At 40.6% G+C, this 18189-nt stretch overlaps 1 protein-coding gene across 1 annotated transcript in view; it reads right to left on the bottom strand.

Moving 5' to 3' along the window:
- The window catches only part of SCFD2 (sec1 family domain containing 2), a gene marked incomplete at its 5' end in the record, with an annotated part of 205655 nt that overhangs the window by 161109 nt on the left and 26357 nt on the right, over positions 1-18189 (bottom strand). Inside the window, one exon of the mRNA XM_009277460.2 lies at positions 10475-10602. Within this exon, the coding sequence (XP_009275735.1) occupies positions 10475-10602 (128 nt within the window). The remainder of the gene's footprint in view (positions 1-10474; positions 10603-18189) is intronic.

Here is an 18189-nt window from a genome sequence, read left to right as displayed (position 1 = left end):
TCAAAACCAAATGAAGTCTTTCTTTAAACTTAAATTAAGTGTGAGTAGTCCCAATATTACACTTCTTTTTTTAAGGTAAATTCACATAATGCTTAATGCAGTAGTCATTAAACAAACAAACAAACAAAACCCCACAATGCAGTAGTCATTAAACAAACAAACAAAACCCCAAACCCAAACCAACCCACAACACTCAGAACAAATCTGAACAACACTTGATTTCCTAAATAAGAACAGCAAAAAGCCATTTACAGTCACCTGCAGGGAATACCTTCCTAAATTATTGAGGGAGAGATTTTGCCTCCAAATAAAATTCTTGTAATAGAGGAAGTAAGGGATGCTCTATAAAACTCTTTTTTTTTTTTTTTTTTTTTAATACTATTCTGAGTAATTTCAGTTCTGGATTAAAATATCTCTGCTAACCTGTTCTGGTTAAAATTTATTTCATTTTGTTCTGAGCGCACTTCACATTATCTGTCTCAGTCTCCTTCTCTAAATTAGGCATGTTTCCTTTAAGCAGAGGGCAGGACTTAACTCCCAGGACCACTTCCAAACCCATTCCCAAAAGCTGTAGCCGTTGTTGCAGTAAGAGAACCTAGTGGGGTTGCACGTTCCACACCATTCTTTCCATCTCTACAATTAAGATGAAGATTTGGTATTTCAAGGTACTTTTTTCAGGTAGGATGGGTAAATGACACAGCTGTTCTATCATCATTTTCTCCTCTCTTCTCTCCTAAGTAAGATGGATTTTAGTGTGTACATTTCCCAGAAAAAAACCTGCACTTTAAGGGTCAAATTGATACTCTGCCATTAAAGATATACAAACCAGTGCACAAATAACAGGTAGATGCGAAGTGGTGTTTTCCCCAAGTCATAAAGGAACATAACCTACTAAAAAAACAATTTAAGGGAGGGGAGAAAGGAAAGCTGAGAGAAGAAGGAAAGAAACGGGTAAGTTGTTTAAAAAAAAAAAAAAAAAGAATTAACTCAATCGCCTGAGCAGCTACAAGATCGACAGAGCTGGATAAGAACAAGCTACCTACAGCTGCCTTTATTGCTTTAGACTTTTCTTCTTCCTCATGAATATACTGCACTGCTCCACCAGTTAAGAGTTCCTTCACTTTTAAACTCATTGGTATTAGAGAGTCACAGTCTGTGTCTGGACTTGGCACAGTACCTCTTTTTTGGTCCTCAAGCTCTTGCCCAAATAAAACAAATGTAGTTAACAACACTAAGCTTAAGTAACTGCACATAAGATGTCTTCTCATTTTTATGTATTTCCAGTGTTTCAGCAAAAGTCCAACAAGGAGGATCAAAATTTATTATTTGCTAGCACAATATTCAACATTTGGGACATAGCCGTTTCCAGTTCTCTTTTCAACTGTAGAAACAATAGCACTCACTAAGAACACATTTCATGGATGCCTGTAGACACTAGCAAGCCTTTTGCCACATTCAATGTGCCGTTTTGCAGCAATTAAAGTTTTGGGTTTTTTTTTTTCAGCCTTTATTTCAACTTTTCCTGTGTTTCTTTCGTTTGCAATAGTCTAATAGTGGATCTGTGACCTAAACCCCTCTAAAGTTCAGGATTAAATGTGCCTGTCAAGTTGGACATGAATCAGCCATACGCCCTTGCAGCAATGGAAGTGAACCATGTACTAGGTGGCATTAACACAAATGTAGCCAGCAGGCAGAGGGAACTGGTTATAACCCTCTATTTAGTACTTGTGAGACAGCATCTGGAGCATGAAGTTTTGGGCTCCGCAGTACAAGACACACTAGAGCGGGTCCAGAGAAGGGTCACTACAATGGTTTAGGGGCCTAGAGAAAACGATGCACAAGTAATGGCTGAAGGAGATATGTTTGTTTAGTCTGAAGAAATGAAAGCAGGGAGGGGAGCCACTTACTGTCTTCAAGGACATAATGAGTGATTACAGAGAAGACTGAATCATACTTCTTGGAGGCGCACAGTGAAAGGACAAGAAGTAATGGTCATACACTGAAGCAAGTGAAAAATCAAACTGTACATAACAGAGAATGTTTTCTCCACAAAAGCGGTTAAGACTGGTGCAGGGTACCCAGACAGGCTGTCGAATTGCCATCCTCGGACATACTCAAAATTCAGCTAAACAAGGTCCAACATATCTAGTCAAACTCTTAAGCTGTCCTTGGTTTGAGCAGAGGGTTGGACTAGATGACCTCCAGAGATCCCTTCCAACCCAAAATTATTCTATAATTCATCCATATTTGTTGATACCACTCATTCTTTGCTAAGCTGCAGGCAGTCATCAAAAAGGGCAAATTTCCTGCCAAGCCTTTTCAGTCAACTTCATATTACAGAATTCTCTCTCTGGGATGCAATTCATAAGAAAGGATGCATATCTGTGCTCTTAAAATGAGCTTTCTGCCACTGCCTTATTTTCTTCTTTACCACCAAGCTTCTGCCACACTGTTGCCTCCACACTAACAGTCATTTCCAAGCCCAGTAAGCACTCTGTTCACTGTTCAACCTGCACAGGATTCACACCAAGAGCATAAGTACTTGCTCCTCATAAATTCCATTTCTTTCAACTATAGGAACCTATATATGTGCTAGACTGAAAAAGAAGGGATGGAGGATAAATTGCAAAATATGCACATGGACATCACACCTCACATAGTTCCAGTTATTAATCATAGAATCATAGAATCATTGAGGTTGGAAAAGACCTCTAAGATCATCGAGTCCAACCGTCGACCCAACACCACCATGCCCACTAAACCATGGCCCTAAGTGCCTCATCTACTCGTCTTTTAAATATCTCCAGGGATGGGGACTCAACCACTTCCCTGGGCAGCCTCTTCCAATGTTTAACCACTCTTTCAGTAAAGAAATTTTTCCTCACGTCCAATCTAAACCTCCCCTGGCGCAACTTGAGGCCATTTCCTCTCGTCCTATCGCTAGTTGCTTGGGAGAAGAGACCGACACCCACCTGGCTACAACCTCCTTTCAGGTAGTTGTAGAGAGCGATGAGGTCTCCCCTCATACTAAGGTACGTTTGTTTTCTCTTTTGAGCAATTGTTTTGTGCTCTCAAGGATGCTACTCTGTGCATTGGCAGGTGAGACTGAAAAAAATGAACAGGCACACCACTTTCCTGAATTCAGCATCCAGCTTGAAAGAAGCACAATGATTAGTGCAAAGATGGTTCCTCAGCTGGTGATGCTTCTAATCAACACTACACACAAATGCAGTGTCACTTACTGATGAAAAACAAACTGTTCTGCTCCTGAACATCTCTCCATCTCCGCTATTTTGTCACATCTCCTGAAAAACAGAGAACTTTGTTGGCAGGAATCCTTCATCCTTTCTGTTACATCTAATGAGTTACAGAGATGACCTGAAAAGTTTAGTTGCTTAAGAAAAACAGCAGAAGGCTACATACTCTTTGCACATCTGGAGCTTGGCGCAACATCTCTGTCCTAGACCGGCAAAACCAGATGACTATCAGAAGATGGGATCTATTTAGTTAGGTGAACACTCTGACCATACTCAACAGGGTCAAAACCCTGAACTTCATCCTGGTTGGGCTGGATTTGACTGGGATAGAGTTAATTTTCTTCATAGTAGCTAGTATGGGGCTATGTTTTGGATTTGTGCTAAAAACAGTGTTGATAATTCAGGGATGTTTTTGTTATTGCTGAGCAGTGCTTACACAGAGTCAAGGCCTCTTCTGCTTTTCATACTGCCCTGCCAGCAAGTAGGCTGGGGCTGCACAAGAAGCTGGGAGGGGACACAGCCAGGACAGCTGGCCCAAACTGACCAAGGGATATTCCACACCATATGACGTCATGCTCAGCATATAAAGCTGGGGAAAGAAGAAGGAAGGGGGGGACGTTCGGAGTGATGGCGTTTGTCTTCCCAAGTAACCGTTACGCGTGATGGAGCCCTGCTTTCCTGGCGATGGCTGAACACCTGCCTGCCCACGGGAAGGAGTGAATGAATTCCTTGTTTTGCTTTGCTTGTGCACTGGGCTTTTGCTTTACCTATTAAACTGTCTTTATCTCAACCCACGAGTTTTCTCACTTTTACTCTTCCGATTCTCTCCCCCATCCCACTGTGGGGGAGTGAGCGAGCAGCTGTGTGCTGCTTAGTTGCTGGCTGGGGTTAAACCACGACACTGGTGTAACACTGCAAGGTGAAACAGCCATATCATCAATTTCTTTCTACAGTTCTCAATGTGGTAATGACTATTCAGAAGGACCATCTTCATCAAGAGTTATCAGGGAAAGCCTAACCCCACTATACTCAAAGAGCATTCCCCTGGGAATGCGAAGGCCTATACAGAAGCCCCCCAAATAGGAATGTATCCAAAACTTTCAGAAACACTTCAAACGCTTCAAAAACTTTTAGCACTCTGAGAAGCAAAAAGCCTTCCTGCCTCTGGGGGTGAGTGATGCAACAAAACATCTGCTATATTGACCATCACTGAGATTGGGAACATTTGCTTCAGGTCAAGACTACATTTTTAGTTGCACTACAGGGAGAAATCAGGAACTTAGTATTGGAACAGGCTGGAAAAACCAAATCCGCTTGGCTAGATAGAAGTTCTGCAGTGTGGGACTCTTACTTTTGATGAGGCAAAGAGCAGACTAATTTAACTCAGGAACCACCTGCTCAGGATCCAGGCTGCACAATGGAAGGAATTCAGGTCTGAGACAAGCAGCGTCCCCTCTCCTTGGAAAGATGCCCTGAAAGCACCAGTGAGCCCTTGGAGCAGCACTGTGAGACCCACTGTCAGGAATTCGGGACTCCTCAAGCTAAGCCAGGCCTGTCTCAGTCGAGTTGGTACAGGAAGTCTCCTGCTTCATGAGGATGCCTGGAGGGAGACTTTGGCTGCTGCCTCACTGATTCAGCAGCTTGCTCTCCCGATGGGTTTGGAGACCAGGTAAACAGGCAACAGAGAAATGGACATAAACATCTCAAGAACCAGTCTACAGTATGATCTCCTCTCTGCATAGTGGGAGGCCACAGTGTCTCCCAAGCCCAGCTGTTACCCAGGTACCCATCATTTACCCAGAGACGTGCTGCAGAAGGGATTCAAACACCCCACAGACTGCTTTGAGCCCTGCAATACTGATCTGCCGCCTTCTCCTTTGTCACGACCTCAAACCCAGACTGACATTGTCTCACTACTTGTCTCTATCACAGAATTGTCCTAATGGTTGGCCAGAGTAGATTTTAGATATCTGAGATCAGACTTGATTTATCTGGAAAGTTGTGTATGTACTTATTTACTTTATTACAGCTCATTTTCTTAGCAGGTAGCTTTTATGCCTAAAGTTTATTCCAGGAATTGATGGTATTGAATCTTGAATATTTTACATTGATCTTGTCAAGAATAGATAGCATGTTAAACACCATTACAGTCCAATGCAACTATTCATTAAAAAAAAATATGCACATTTTATATTCTTTATTTTCTGTATGTTTTTAGCTAAGGTATTCATCTATGTCTTCCTGTCCATTTTAAGGTACTTTTTTAACTCAAAATGTTATTTCCTATCTCCAGGCTAAAATTTCAGGATCTTCCCATTTCTACCCAAACAAATTTTAGAGTTCGATTCAATCCATGCAAACCAGCCCATCTGAAAAAGTTACAGTACTCCTTTTTACTTCACAAAGCCTGAGGCTTTCCTAATTTTGTAGTAAGCTTGATTTTTAAAACTGTATTTGTACAGTTCAAATGGGAAGAAACCAAAAGGCTTTTCTTCTGCTAACAAGGGCTTGTGTAATGCCACGCTGCACTTTGTTTCTGTTACTATACCAGAGTGTTTCTACTTTCATCAGTCTCCATGCCAGTAAAAAGACACAATAAAGGAATTCAGACTCGATTGAGGTTTACTGTGCTCTTTTCAAACAGAAGATCAAGGGTGTTTCTAAAGCCACAAAAGAACATTTGTAGCAAAGTTTTTACCACTGCAAAATACTATGCTAATAGCAAAGCTTTCAACAAGAGATTCATGGGCTGCCACATTCAGAAGATGATTAAGATACACATCAGACCTATGAAGAAGGGAACAGGAAATAGAGGAATGGAAAAACCAGCAACCTTTCCATGTACTGTAAGTCAGGCTGCTGCCTCAGAGCAGAACCCCTCCCAGCCACTTCCTTTAAGAGCTGAGCAGAAGTAATCCCTTTCCAGTATTTACAATCTCACCTGAATTTAGCACAATGCTATAAATCTCACCAAAAAGCTATTCTGATGATCTTCTAAACTGTCTTCTAAAGAGCTTTTCAAAAGGAGACTTAATTCTTTAAATAAATTTCTTTGAACGCCAGGATTTTTATTATGCCAAAATAATTTACGCCTACACATTTACACCTACACAATGGGATATCTGACCAGAACCTGGCAAATATTTATCTTCCCCAGATATTTATCAGCATTCACTTGGGTATCCAAAACACAAACCCAACCGCCTCAGAGGCAAAATGGAGCTGATGTAGTTCTTAAAAAGCTGTTTGGGTTTTTGGTTGTTTTTGTTTTGTTTTTTAAGTGTGTGTGCGTGTGTGTGTATATATGGAATATTTTGATGCCTCTTTATTTCAAATGGACTTCTAGCAAAAGACAGCTCCACCTGTTTACATGCAAAAACATACTGTTTGGGAAATGTATCTAGCTGAAAGGGTTAAGGCAAAACTTAGATGTAACTACTATGTTAGCAACATGGTTTCAGTGCATTTATACCATCCTGTAAGGAAGGGTCTCAATGTCAGCATGCCCACAGTAAGCAATACCAAACAAATACACCCCAAAAGTCAATACTGGCAGCATTACTAAACTCCACATGAAATTACGTCTTCAAAATCCATATACCCATGTTATGTATTTATGGATGGAACGGATTAAACAATAAGTAAACCGGATGTACCACGCGTAAAGCCTTTATGCTGGCTGGAATTCTGCACAGTGCTTTGCCTGCCTTCTCCAGGGCTGACCTCAGAAAATCAAATATGCTGCATAGCTATAAAGCTCAGGTTTTGTTCTGTAAACAAAGGGCAAAGCAGGTCCATAGTTTTGTGTTCTAGTTGGTTTTATGGACCATCACTTGGCACTTTGTCTCCCTCTGTGATGTGGTTTCCCGAGACTTGCAATTCTTCTTTAAAAAAGAAACTGGATTTTCTGAACAGCTTACTAGCCTGTGTCACTTGCTGAAGTTTGTAACAACAGTGTAGTTCTTTCACTCACAAAGTGAAATGACAGATAAAATACGTACTTTCCTCAGACATAAATGGAAGAAAAAAAGAAAAAAATGCAAATCTTCCTTGAAGATGGTATAAGACCACTTAATGGCCCACCTGAAAACCTGAGCATGAGACAGCTACAGAAAAAGGAGAGAATCCTGCTCTATTTACAAATGTCATGGACCTGGTCTTAAATTTGAAACTGGGCTTGCTCCAAGAGTTCATCCACCAAAACTTTCAAAAAAATGTTGCCAGCTCTGCTCATCCTATCTTCAGCCGCCTTCGTTCTACACTGAACCCTTCTGAAACAGTAAATAGGACTTCCATACATCCCCACTATCACTTTCCTTGATACAACTAATAAAATGAATATGCAAACCAAGAGCACCTGAAAGCAGCACTCCAATCTACTCAGCTCAAAAAATGTGGCCAAAATTGTTGATTTCCTTTATTTCCCTTTCTTCTCCTTCCTCAGAACTCCTCTCCTCTCTCCACTCCTGCTGATTTCAATGGGAGAAGATGGAGTTCTCAGTGGCCTGCAGATATTTGGGGGTGTTGGGGAGAAGACGTGTCCTCTTCTACAGTTCTCCTACTCTCCTTCCCTCTCAGGAGGAGCACACATTCAAAAGATATCAGAAAGCAAAATCTTGAGCTGTGTGTCCTCCCACAACTGTCAGAGCTCCTGCCACACGCAGCCAGGCAGAGAAAGAGGAAAGCCGGGCGTCAGGCACGTTAGCTGCAGAGGAAACGTGGGCAAGCACACGCACACCTCTGAGTAATGAGAAGCCTTTCAAAGTCCAGAAAACAACAAAATTTATTTTCCTTGCACTGAAAATACAGAAACAGGATGGGATTGAGTTTCTCATCGCTGCAGAGGGCTCCCGTGCTGCCAGTGTCACACATGATGCAGTTTTTCAGGCAGGTGGCCACTGCAGGAGGGCTCGGCTACACCAAATGGAATTCAAAGCTTTGCTTTCAAATGTAATTCACTCCTTATTTCCAGGGGGAAAAAAAGCAAAAAAATAGTAGTAAGGAAAATACTGTTACCATCTGACACAGCTGGTCTTAGTAAAGAGAGTAAGAGGCAACTTTCATGCTAGAAAAAAAACTCTCTGACATTTAATATTAGGGCCATAAAAAACTCAGAAAATACCCTAAGTGTTGGGAAAAACAGCGTACAATACACTGAGATCTTCCGATACAGGCAGAACCTGAGGTAAAATAATAAAAACTCACTTATAAGCACAGAGCAGAAAGAGTGACAGCATTTCCCTTCTCTCCAGCCAGTGTTGCCTCACATCACAGCTGCAGTGGAAGCAAGGAGCCTTTCGACTAAACACAGCAATCGGGATCTGAACAGGCCACTAGAATTTTTCCTTCTCAGCAAAAGCAGCAATTGATAAACAACACAGTTTCCAGCTTCCCTACAGTGTTAAGGTGTTCTGCAGCACGATGGCTGATGAACACTGTAAAGATGCAGATCTGTTCTAAAATGTCATTAATAAATATGTGTCATTGGACAATGTGACATCTGGGCATGAGTTTCAGGTTTTCAGCATTTATGCTCAATGAGAAGTTTTGATTTTGGTGACTGTAGTGCCCTCCTTTCCTTGTTTCTCATTTTATCCCTGTTTATCATTTTCAAGACTGCCTCGAATTTTATTTCTCCCTCTGAAGTTCAACTACGAAGTTAACTATAAAGTTAAAAACTGATTATGATTGTAGTACAAGATAAATACAGAATTCAGAAAATAAATAACAAACTCCTATAAAGATTATAGCTACAATCCAACTTATATTGCATCCTCCAAACAAAAACAAGCCTCAAGAATGATAGTGCCAGAAATTTGTTTCGCCATCAACTCTTAGATGTTTCTGCATAGCACTATATTGGGCCCACGTATGTCAGACATTTAGACTGCCATCAATAAGTGTCAGCTAATATGGTTAAAAACAAGGTTATTGCAGCCTTCACAGGATACCATGGGAAAGGGACACAGAGGAAAAGGTGTCTGATCTAATCATTCACACAAAGCAGCAAAGATGGTAGATGGATTGGTACCTCTCAAAGACAGGAAGTAATTACTTTTAAAACAAAGTTGATTATTTCTTTTTTTTAAGGCACATGAAATAGAAAAACAGTAGGGATTCTTAATATTATTATGGTGAATACTCAGACACACATTATCAGCAAAAGCTTAAACAAGATTTTATCTTTTACTGTGCCTTACTTCCTTCAGACAAATTTGTAATAGCCATCTCACAGCTGCTCCTTTTCCATTTCTTTAAAACAGCTTACAGCATTACTGTTGCACAGATCTAGTATTTCTGATTAATAATCTCCTAAATGTATGCTCTAGGTATTTGTAAAGACCATACAATATATGAAATGTTATAGTTGTTAAGAGTTCATGAGTTGGCTGTACATCTAATTCTTCTACAATATTTTGGCAGTTTACTCTGGAGTCCCAAATAAAAGCCTATCATTCCTATTCTGTGAGGACCTTTCCCTCTTGATGAAAAGTTCAGCATAAAATACTCTTAGAGTACATAAAATGCAAAAAAATTTATTGCAGTATTGAGCAGTATCATTGTTTTTATAAGCCTAATATGATATCAATTCTTGCATTTCACTGAATATGGTACATACTGAGAATGAGGTTCTAAAAAAGCTCTTGAAAGTCATTATGTTATATTCTGTATCTCTAATATTTTGAAGAATTCAGGTTTCAAGAGTGCCTAGACATGGTTTTCAGCTTAAACTCTCTTGAGCCAGGCAGCCTTACTTCACGTAAACCTCACTACCTACATAATGTAATCACTACCTGTATAATGTAATCATATCCAACTTCCATCAGATCAGCTGCTATTTGCAATTCCTGCTTCCAGGACACAAATCCTGCTGACTTTTTAAGAATACCCAAATTCTCATGCTTTGCAGAATAAAGACAAGCAGCATTGCTAACCATTTGCATGCCTTTAAAACCCTCCTTCATAGAATTCCATTGCTTCACCACTGCTCTCGGTCTTTTTAAGGTTGTTATATTTAGAAGAAAACACTTGTGTCTCACTTACATACCAGAAAGATCCTATGGTAGTCACGATGCTCACCTGAAATCCGTTGACAAGGATGGGGATGGGCCAAGGATGGGGATGAGTTTTCCTCGAGAGGGTTAAGTGGAAGAAAAGGAGCTGACATCATCTTTCATATTACCACTATGCAGGGAAGGGTATGTCACACTACTCACCCATGCTCATCTTAATAGGTAAATTTTCTCTGCTCGCAGCCTCCACAAGGTGTCTCCTAGCCTCCATCACAGCTTCCTTTTGTTTGAGGTTCATGAAGGACTCCCAGAGAGCTTTGGCAGCTGGATCACTATAAGAAAATGACAGGGTTACACTAAACATTGCTTGAATAATGCAGTAAGCTTAAGACAACATTTATATTTTAAGATGAGTGCTTCTACTTAGTAACTTCTCCGAGGTGGGCAGGATACAAGCAAAAATAAAGCAATACAAAAGCTTTCTTTTTCTTAGTGGAACAGTTGCTACAGTTTTACAGAAAAAAAAATCTAGAATGTTTTGCTACCAATTATAAAGCATTAGAATTCATATATAATAAATAAGTATGTCAGCCTCAAAGTAACCACTACTGTTAAACCATGGTAATATTAGAAACAGTCCAAACTTCTTTAGTTACCAAAAATCTATGGAAAGGATGGGCTCTAACTTCCTCGTGGGAGTTTAAATCCCAAAGCCAATACTTCCAACGCTGAAGGCTGTTGGTATGATTTGATGAACTACCGTCACGTTGGGTTTCATGGATTTGCCTTACATGAAAAGAATAACCCATAGCAAAACGCAACTGTCCTTATGGTTTCTGTATTTACGGATTTCCTTTTTATTGTTGCTAAGCTTAAATTAGGAATTTGTGTGGCTCATCTGCACTCAGTTCCCTGTCAGTCTTCTCTCTCCTCCAGGACACTGCATTTGTTGCTGTTGTGAATGAATTCAGTGTTTTCTCGGTGGGGGGCGGAGGAGAAGGGAGGAAAAACCCTCGCCTGGGGCTAAAGCCACACATTGGGATTAACTGTGTTGGATTTTTTTTTTTTTAATTTATTTCTTTTTTACCCAAAGCCAATACTTCCAACGCTGAAGGCTGTTGGTATGATTTGATGAACTACCGTCACGTTGGGTTTCATGGATTTGCCTTACATGAAAAGAATAACCCATAGCAAAACGCAACTGTCCTTATGGTTTCTGTATTTACGGATTTCCTTTTTATTGTTGCTAAGCTTAAATTAGGAATTTGTGTGGCTCATCTGCACTCAGTTCCCTGTCAGTCTTCTCTCTCCTCCAGGACACTGCATTTGTTGCTGTTGTGAATGAATTCAGTGTTTTCTCGGTGGGGGGCGGAGGAGAAGGGAGGAAAAACCCTCGCCTGGGGCTAAAGCCACACATTGGGATTAACTGTGTTGGATTTTTTTTTTTTTAATTTATTTTCTTTTTTAAAGAAAAAGCTTCCCTCTGTTTTTAACTCAGGAGACATTTAACTCCTAAATACGTTTTGATGTCATTTACAACATGCTTATAAACATGCCAAAACAAGCGCTCTTTCATGGAAAATAAAAAAACTTAACAATTCATTTGATACCCATTACAGAGCAGCTGTGTTTATGCTCTGCTGCAACAGCAGGGCTGTGTTTAGCAACCTGTGCTATCTCCCAAACCAGGTAAGAGGGTCACCAAGCCCCACTCCTGTCATCCCAGGAACCCACATCCTCTGTCAAGGCCCGCGTGGGTGGAAGGACTGTGGAAAGAAGGTTGAGTTACCCTGCTTCTGAACGAACCACAGATGAATAGGAAAAGCAAATTTCATCCTATGAAATTGGAAGGATTTTCCTTTTAAGAAAGGAAAAATCAGATGACCTGACACAGTCTTTCCATTTCTCTTTCACACAGTGCAACTCGACCTTCCTCCAGTGATGGAGGCAAGAGGCAGCACATCCCAAAGCAGCCCCGGCATCTGCAGCAGCTCCCTCTACTCGATCACCAAGTGTGATCTGAGCACTGATGCTGCACACTGTTCATGGGCAGCAGCTCCAAGGGGATTCCTCACAAGAAAAAGCACACTGATTTATAATGTATGATAGTGCAAGAAATAGGAAAGAGTTTTCCAGCGCAACCAGATGCTTCAACACAATCTCCCTTAAGTAATGGATCCTTGGGTATGCTATTTTTACAGACTATCTACTCAATTATTATGATTTAGTCTTACCCACCCAGCATCACTTTTAAATGCAGCCTGTTGACCCTGTTCAGATCACATTCACAGGGTACGTTTCACTGTCATTTACAAGCGCGCCTGAGGTTTGGATTGCAAGAGGCCACCGCTTTGCCTGTTAGCTAATCCCTTCCTAAACATGCAGCTCCAAATAAAAATCTATAGAGATCAGGAATCAGGCCTAAACCAGCAGGAAGCTATTTTAAAAAATATTTTTCTTCCTATTTGAAAGAAAAGTCAAGCTTCTGTTTTCCAAGATTTTAACCTGTTCTTATTTTCCCAATTCTCTTCATCACCATGAATACGAGCAGTCTCTCTCACATAAACAGAGACACCAGGAGCTAAGACTTTAAAACAAAGGAAAACAACATAAGGAAGCTAAAATAAAAGTGTCCCAAATTTTGCACAGGTTTTTGCAGTCTCATCTTTCTCAATCCTATACTTCACAAAGATATTTAGCAAATAGTAAAGTGTGGAAAGTTCATCCCAAAAGCATCTATAGACCTCAGTAAAAGTCAGGATGTATGTGATAAGGTTGCACCATTTTTCTACCTGTTGTCCTTGCTTGCTGCTCTCCCTTGCCATGCCACATGTTGATCAGTCCTGTCAATTTAGACTGCAAGGTCTTTGAAAGCAACATATACTACACTTGTATAATCACTACAAGTCCCTGTTTAAGCTGGTACTTCTATTTGCTACTAGTTTGAACAATAAAAACCCTCCAAAATAACAGACTAATTATTTTAAACTAAAAAAAAGTAAGAATGAGTCATACTAATGTACTAAGAAAGAAAAATATGGAGGGGGGGTGGGAGGTTTGCTTTTTGCTTTGTAAACTTTCTTCCTCCTTTAGTCACAGTAGGTTTTCTTTAATCCCAAGGACCTAAGTTTGCACGATCCCTGAAGGTTGCTTTAGCACACCAAAAATAACAAAAAGCAAAACAACTGTGGTACAGCCTAAAAGCAGATGGGGGTCAACCACACTCCTGCATGCTTGGATCTCTGTGTAATCCACTGAGTTTCTGTAGACATTTTTCTTCCCACTGCTTTGCAGAATACCTAGTGGTTTAGGTATCATATATAGAACAACATATAAACAGGATGAGATCTATATATATTAATAGCTCACATACATAGCCAACTGACTAGGTCAACCCACAGAAAGCAACAGTTCCCATGCTCAGCCATTTTTTTTGAAATATAAACCAGAAAGAGCAACAAAAGTACTTGTATGTTTTCTGCTGAAGACACTTTTCTCGCTCCCCCGCTATTACACCTTCAGAAAAGGGCTTTTACTTTGAACAACTTCATCAATGACAAGACAGGAATGGCTGCTGGGAATGAGTCAGTAGGATGCAGTCCAGGGCTCTGGTGTTGCCTCTTGCCTGATCTGAGAAGTTACCACAACATTTTCCTTTTAGAGATTTCTAACACTCGGAAACAGTATTATCTTATCTTCCCCTTTTGGTGAGACATTTGTCTGCGACTGCCTTCCAGCTCTTGTCATGGTGCCCTTCTCCTCCTCTTTTTCCCAGCAGTTCCTCTGCTTTGGTTCAAATGCCCTAATCCAATGACACTGGTGCTGTAATCAGTGCTTTGTATGGGATCCAGTACCCCAATTCAAATTTCTCCTTCCTCTTGCAATCCTTGACTTCACAAGGATTATTTATTGATTTTATACATTATCTAGTGAACTGCTGCACTCTGAAAGTAATTTTCTGAAACTAAGTAGATTTTTTTATTTTTTTAAATATTTTATGCATTACAAAACCTTTAAAGGTATCATCAGAATCACGTTGTTTTGCTTAAGAAAAAATAAATTCTTTACAGTTACAGTGCAATACAGATCAGGAACTCTAAACCACCCTTCAAAATAAATGTCACAACAACAGGTAAGTATTACAGCGCACACTTCTGTGCATCTCTATCACAAATGTTTTGCAGGGCACGGCAAGCCTGACAAAGAGAAGACAGCACTAAAATTCAGGGGCTTCTGCCATTAACCAGTTTCACCAACAAGCTTAGAGTTTTGCTCACAGGTTTTGACACCCTGTCCCTTCCTGTTATCATTACGGTCATAGTACCTAATCAACCAGCCATCTCAGAAAACAGAATATAATAAAACCAAGCGTGGCAGTTTTCTGGTAGACAAATTAGAAGTTTATTAAATGAAAACATTACGTTATGTCCAGAGATAAGGCTGAAGTCTTTGAAAAGTCCTGTTAGACACAGCTATACCATTTGATATACATAAAGCAAGGGTTTTGACAGACATCTGATAATTGCAAATTTCTCCCTTCCTCTCATACATAAACGTTACATTTTTTTAATGAGCCATTCTCTGTTCCAAAACTGATTAAAATTTAACTGCATATAATTTGGACTTTAAAACAACAACAAAAAAGGTTATAAGGGAAGAGGAAGAAATCTAGACACCTAAAAGATGCAGCTTCCCTACTTCTGGTATTTGCATGCCAGTTTTCAAAGCTGAATCATGAAGACAAAGAGGGGAAAAGGACCAAATCATCAGACCTATAATCTATACAAATCCTAAAATGAGACATCAGCTGGCAGTAGTGCCAGGAAACAGGTGCTGATGAGAAGCAGGTCAGAAAGACTGGGTGTTCTATGCTGACCAAAGATAGCTGCAGGCGATTCAAAGCAGCTCTGATTTGCAGCCTCCAGAGGCACTCTTTCTTTAATTAAAGATAGGAGAGATGGAAAAATAAAAATAAAAATAAAGAATAGAACAAGTTAGCCAGGAAGTGGCTAACTAGCTGGCTTCCCAAATTTACAATACCCAAAGGAAAGACTGCTCAATGAAATCTGCTGTTCACTGGTAAGCAAGATGCCAGGGTGAAAAAGCCAAAGCCTTGAGCAGAAGTAAGGGTGCAGTTTGGTAAGCAGTTCTTTTGGTGATTGCGTGCTGGCTTCAGCAACACTCACTGTGGGGTAACTTGTTCTCATTCCCATGGCACCCCTTTCAGCTGTGGCAACACGTTCCACGTGGGACTATGCATTGAGTCAGATAGGAAAAAGTTGGTAATTTTTAAACACAGCTCAGATCCCTGAACTAATTTGCTTGATCTAGACATTTACAGGTTGATAATCAAATGCCTAATCTTGCATCTGTTAAAATAATTGTAACTTATTCTCTTGATCTGGTCTGGTCTGGTCCTGCAAGGACAATACTGCCAAGGTTATCTGACAGACAGAAAGTGCCCCTATCTGTGATCATCTGTAGGCTTAGTCTCAAAGCTACTCATTTTGAACGCACCTGGGGAGAACAGGGGAGGTTGGTGGCATTGGGATGTGCTATTACCAAGCTGGAAGTAGTAGTCTGGAAGTAGGTGAAATCAAGCTCTAGTCAATGCAGAACAAACCCTCAGAGGAGATGCAAACCTAAAGGCAAAGACAGAAACCTGGGGACACTTACTACCCCTGGGTGGTCCAACGCACAACACCACAATTGTAGACTTGGCTGAAATGATATGCCTCTTGCTTCACACCACCAGTATAGAAAGATATTTACTTCCCTTACTGCTCCAGGTCTTGTCTATTACTGGTAAGTTATTAAAATATGGTCTTACAGGTCACTAATGCAAGAGCAAAAGGTTGAGAAGCAATAAGCCCATACTAGAAAATAGGTCCACTCAATGACTAAGTGTTCCTCATTTACGATTATGTTTTCAGATTTACCAATAGGCCATCCTTAACCCCCGTAGCATTTATAATATTAGTTTGGTAATGTATTTCTTCAATCAGTATGTATAATTAACCAAATGAAAACAAGTCAAACACTCTTGTCCAAGCAGCATACCATAATCACCAAAATTATCAGCCACATCTGTAGTCTCTGGCAAGCTATTGCAAATTATTTTAATATGATCTAATTTCCAGTCAAGGACATGGAAATTGACATGTACATTATCTATTACTGGATTTTTGCCTGGACTGCTTTGCCTAACAGGACAAATTCAGGTCATCCTGTTCTCTCCTTATAAAACACTGGCATAACAAACTTTGTCTTTCAGTTACGTGCAACCCTTGCCATGTCCCCAGGCTTACTGCAAAACAGGTCGAGTCTCTTCCATAACCTTTTCAAAGGCCAAACTGAGAAGTCAGTATCTACATCCAGTTTCCTTCCCAGATCTCCTGTAGCTCAAATCAAGAAAGAAAAAGATGACTTTGTACAGTTTTGGTTTGGTTTTAAACTGCTTGGGATCAGGTGAAAGCACAGCCTACATCAGAAACAGCAAGTAACCAGGTGGAGGACATCATACAAGCAAGATGTTAAGGAAGGAAGAATAAGTAAATGTGGTTATTGCTACACCTGGCAAAGGACACGGGATTTCAAAAAGGAACTTGCTGATGCAGGCTCTGAATAAGTGACAGAAAACAACAGTGAGTGGGCTTCAGAAATTAACCAGCTGAAATGACAGCATTTCAAGCGTAACAAAGTAGTCGTGTTTGTACTTTCACAGATTAAAAAAAAATCAGAAGGAAAATTGTGATAGTCTCAACATGAGACAGATTCTGTGCTTCAGATATCAGCAAAAATTTCACCTTATGTCTATATAGCTTTACAGCTCAGCTGCGCCTGTATATTTTCCCAAGAGGAAGGGAGGAGGGAAAAATTCAGTAAAGATTAAATTGGTGCTTCATCAATACCACAAAGCTGCCCAAAACTGAGTGACTGCTAAAAAAGAAAGAGTGTGCTGCCAACGTATCCTTTGCAATAACTCACATTTGTTTAAAGACGATGCAACATCCACATTAAGTGCACAGCACTTCAAAAAACACCACCCGGGTGGTTAGAAGACCATTACTACAAAGGACAAATCCATTGTTGGCAATATGTCACTCGAATACTGATAAACCGAAGAGAAGCACAAGCCTGCGATAAGATGCAATGATTTGGCTATGAGCCTGGAGCGAGGGGCCACGTATCAAGAGACGTCCTCCCTCCTCCAATTCCCCTGCTGTTTCGGAGACAGCGGAGGCTGCGCCAAGGTTACACCGGATATACTGCGCATTCCTGGAGATGCACGCCAGCCTGACAACCGGGGGAGGACAGCCAAGTCCCCGACTGCACCCTACTCCACGCACAGCAGCCCCCACTGGAAAGAACCAACAGCGACATGTGGAACAGCCTCCCCTGAATAGCCTCTGCTCCGCACCGCAAGGATGCTGCAGGGATGCCATGGGGATGCTGCAGGGAATGCCATGGGGATGCTGCGGAAGAGCTGACCTCCACACCGCCACGCTGCCCAGACGCAGCTGGACTCAGAGAAAGAAGCTCCTCTTCATTTCACCCTTCTGAAAGTGACCAAACAGCTCTAATGTAATTTATCAAAATTTTTCTATATAGAAACAGCTATCAGTATTTCCAGGACTTCAGTCTCTAGCATTGCTGTGTATTTGTGCACATCCCAAGAGCATGCACTCGATGGGCTATCCAACGTGTGTTCAACTGAAGATGCAGCAATGCTTTCTTCGAAGAAAACCAAAAAAACCCAAAATGTTTATTTTCAGGTAAATGCAAATTGCACATCCCCAGAAGGGACTAATACTTTTTTATTTCTAAGAGTAAAATAACAACTTTTTGAAGTTTTAAAATGGCTCTTAGCAGCAGACTGTAATTCTGCTGTTGGACATTTTATATGGTTGCCAAATCTG

This window comes from Aptenodytes forsteri, unplaced genomic scaffold (assembly GCF_000699145.1).
Source record: "Aptenodytes forsteri isolate BGI_AS27 unplaced genomic scaffold, ASM69914v1 Scaffold65, whole genome shotgun sequence".
Classification (NCBI taxonomy): domain Eukaryota; kingdom Metazoa; phylum Chordata; class Aves; order Sphenisciformes; family Spheniscidae; genus Aptenodytes; species Aptenodytes forsteri.
The sequence above is the reverse complement of the archived record's forward strand: the minus strand, read 5'-3'. Positions and strand labels throughout refer to the sequence as shown.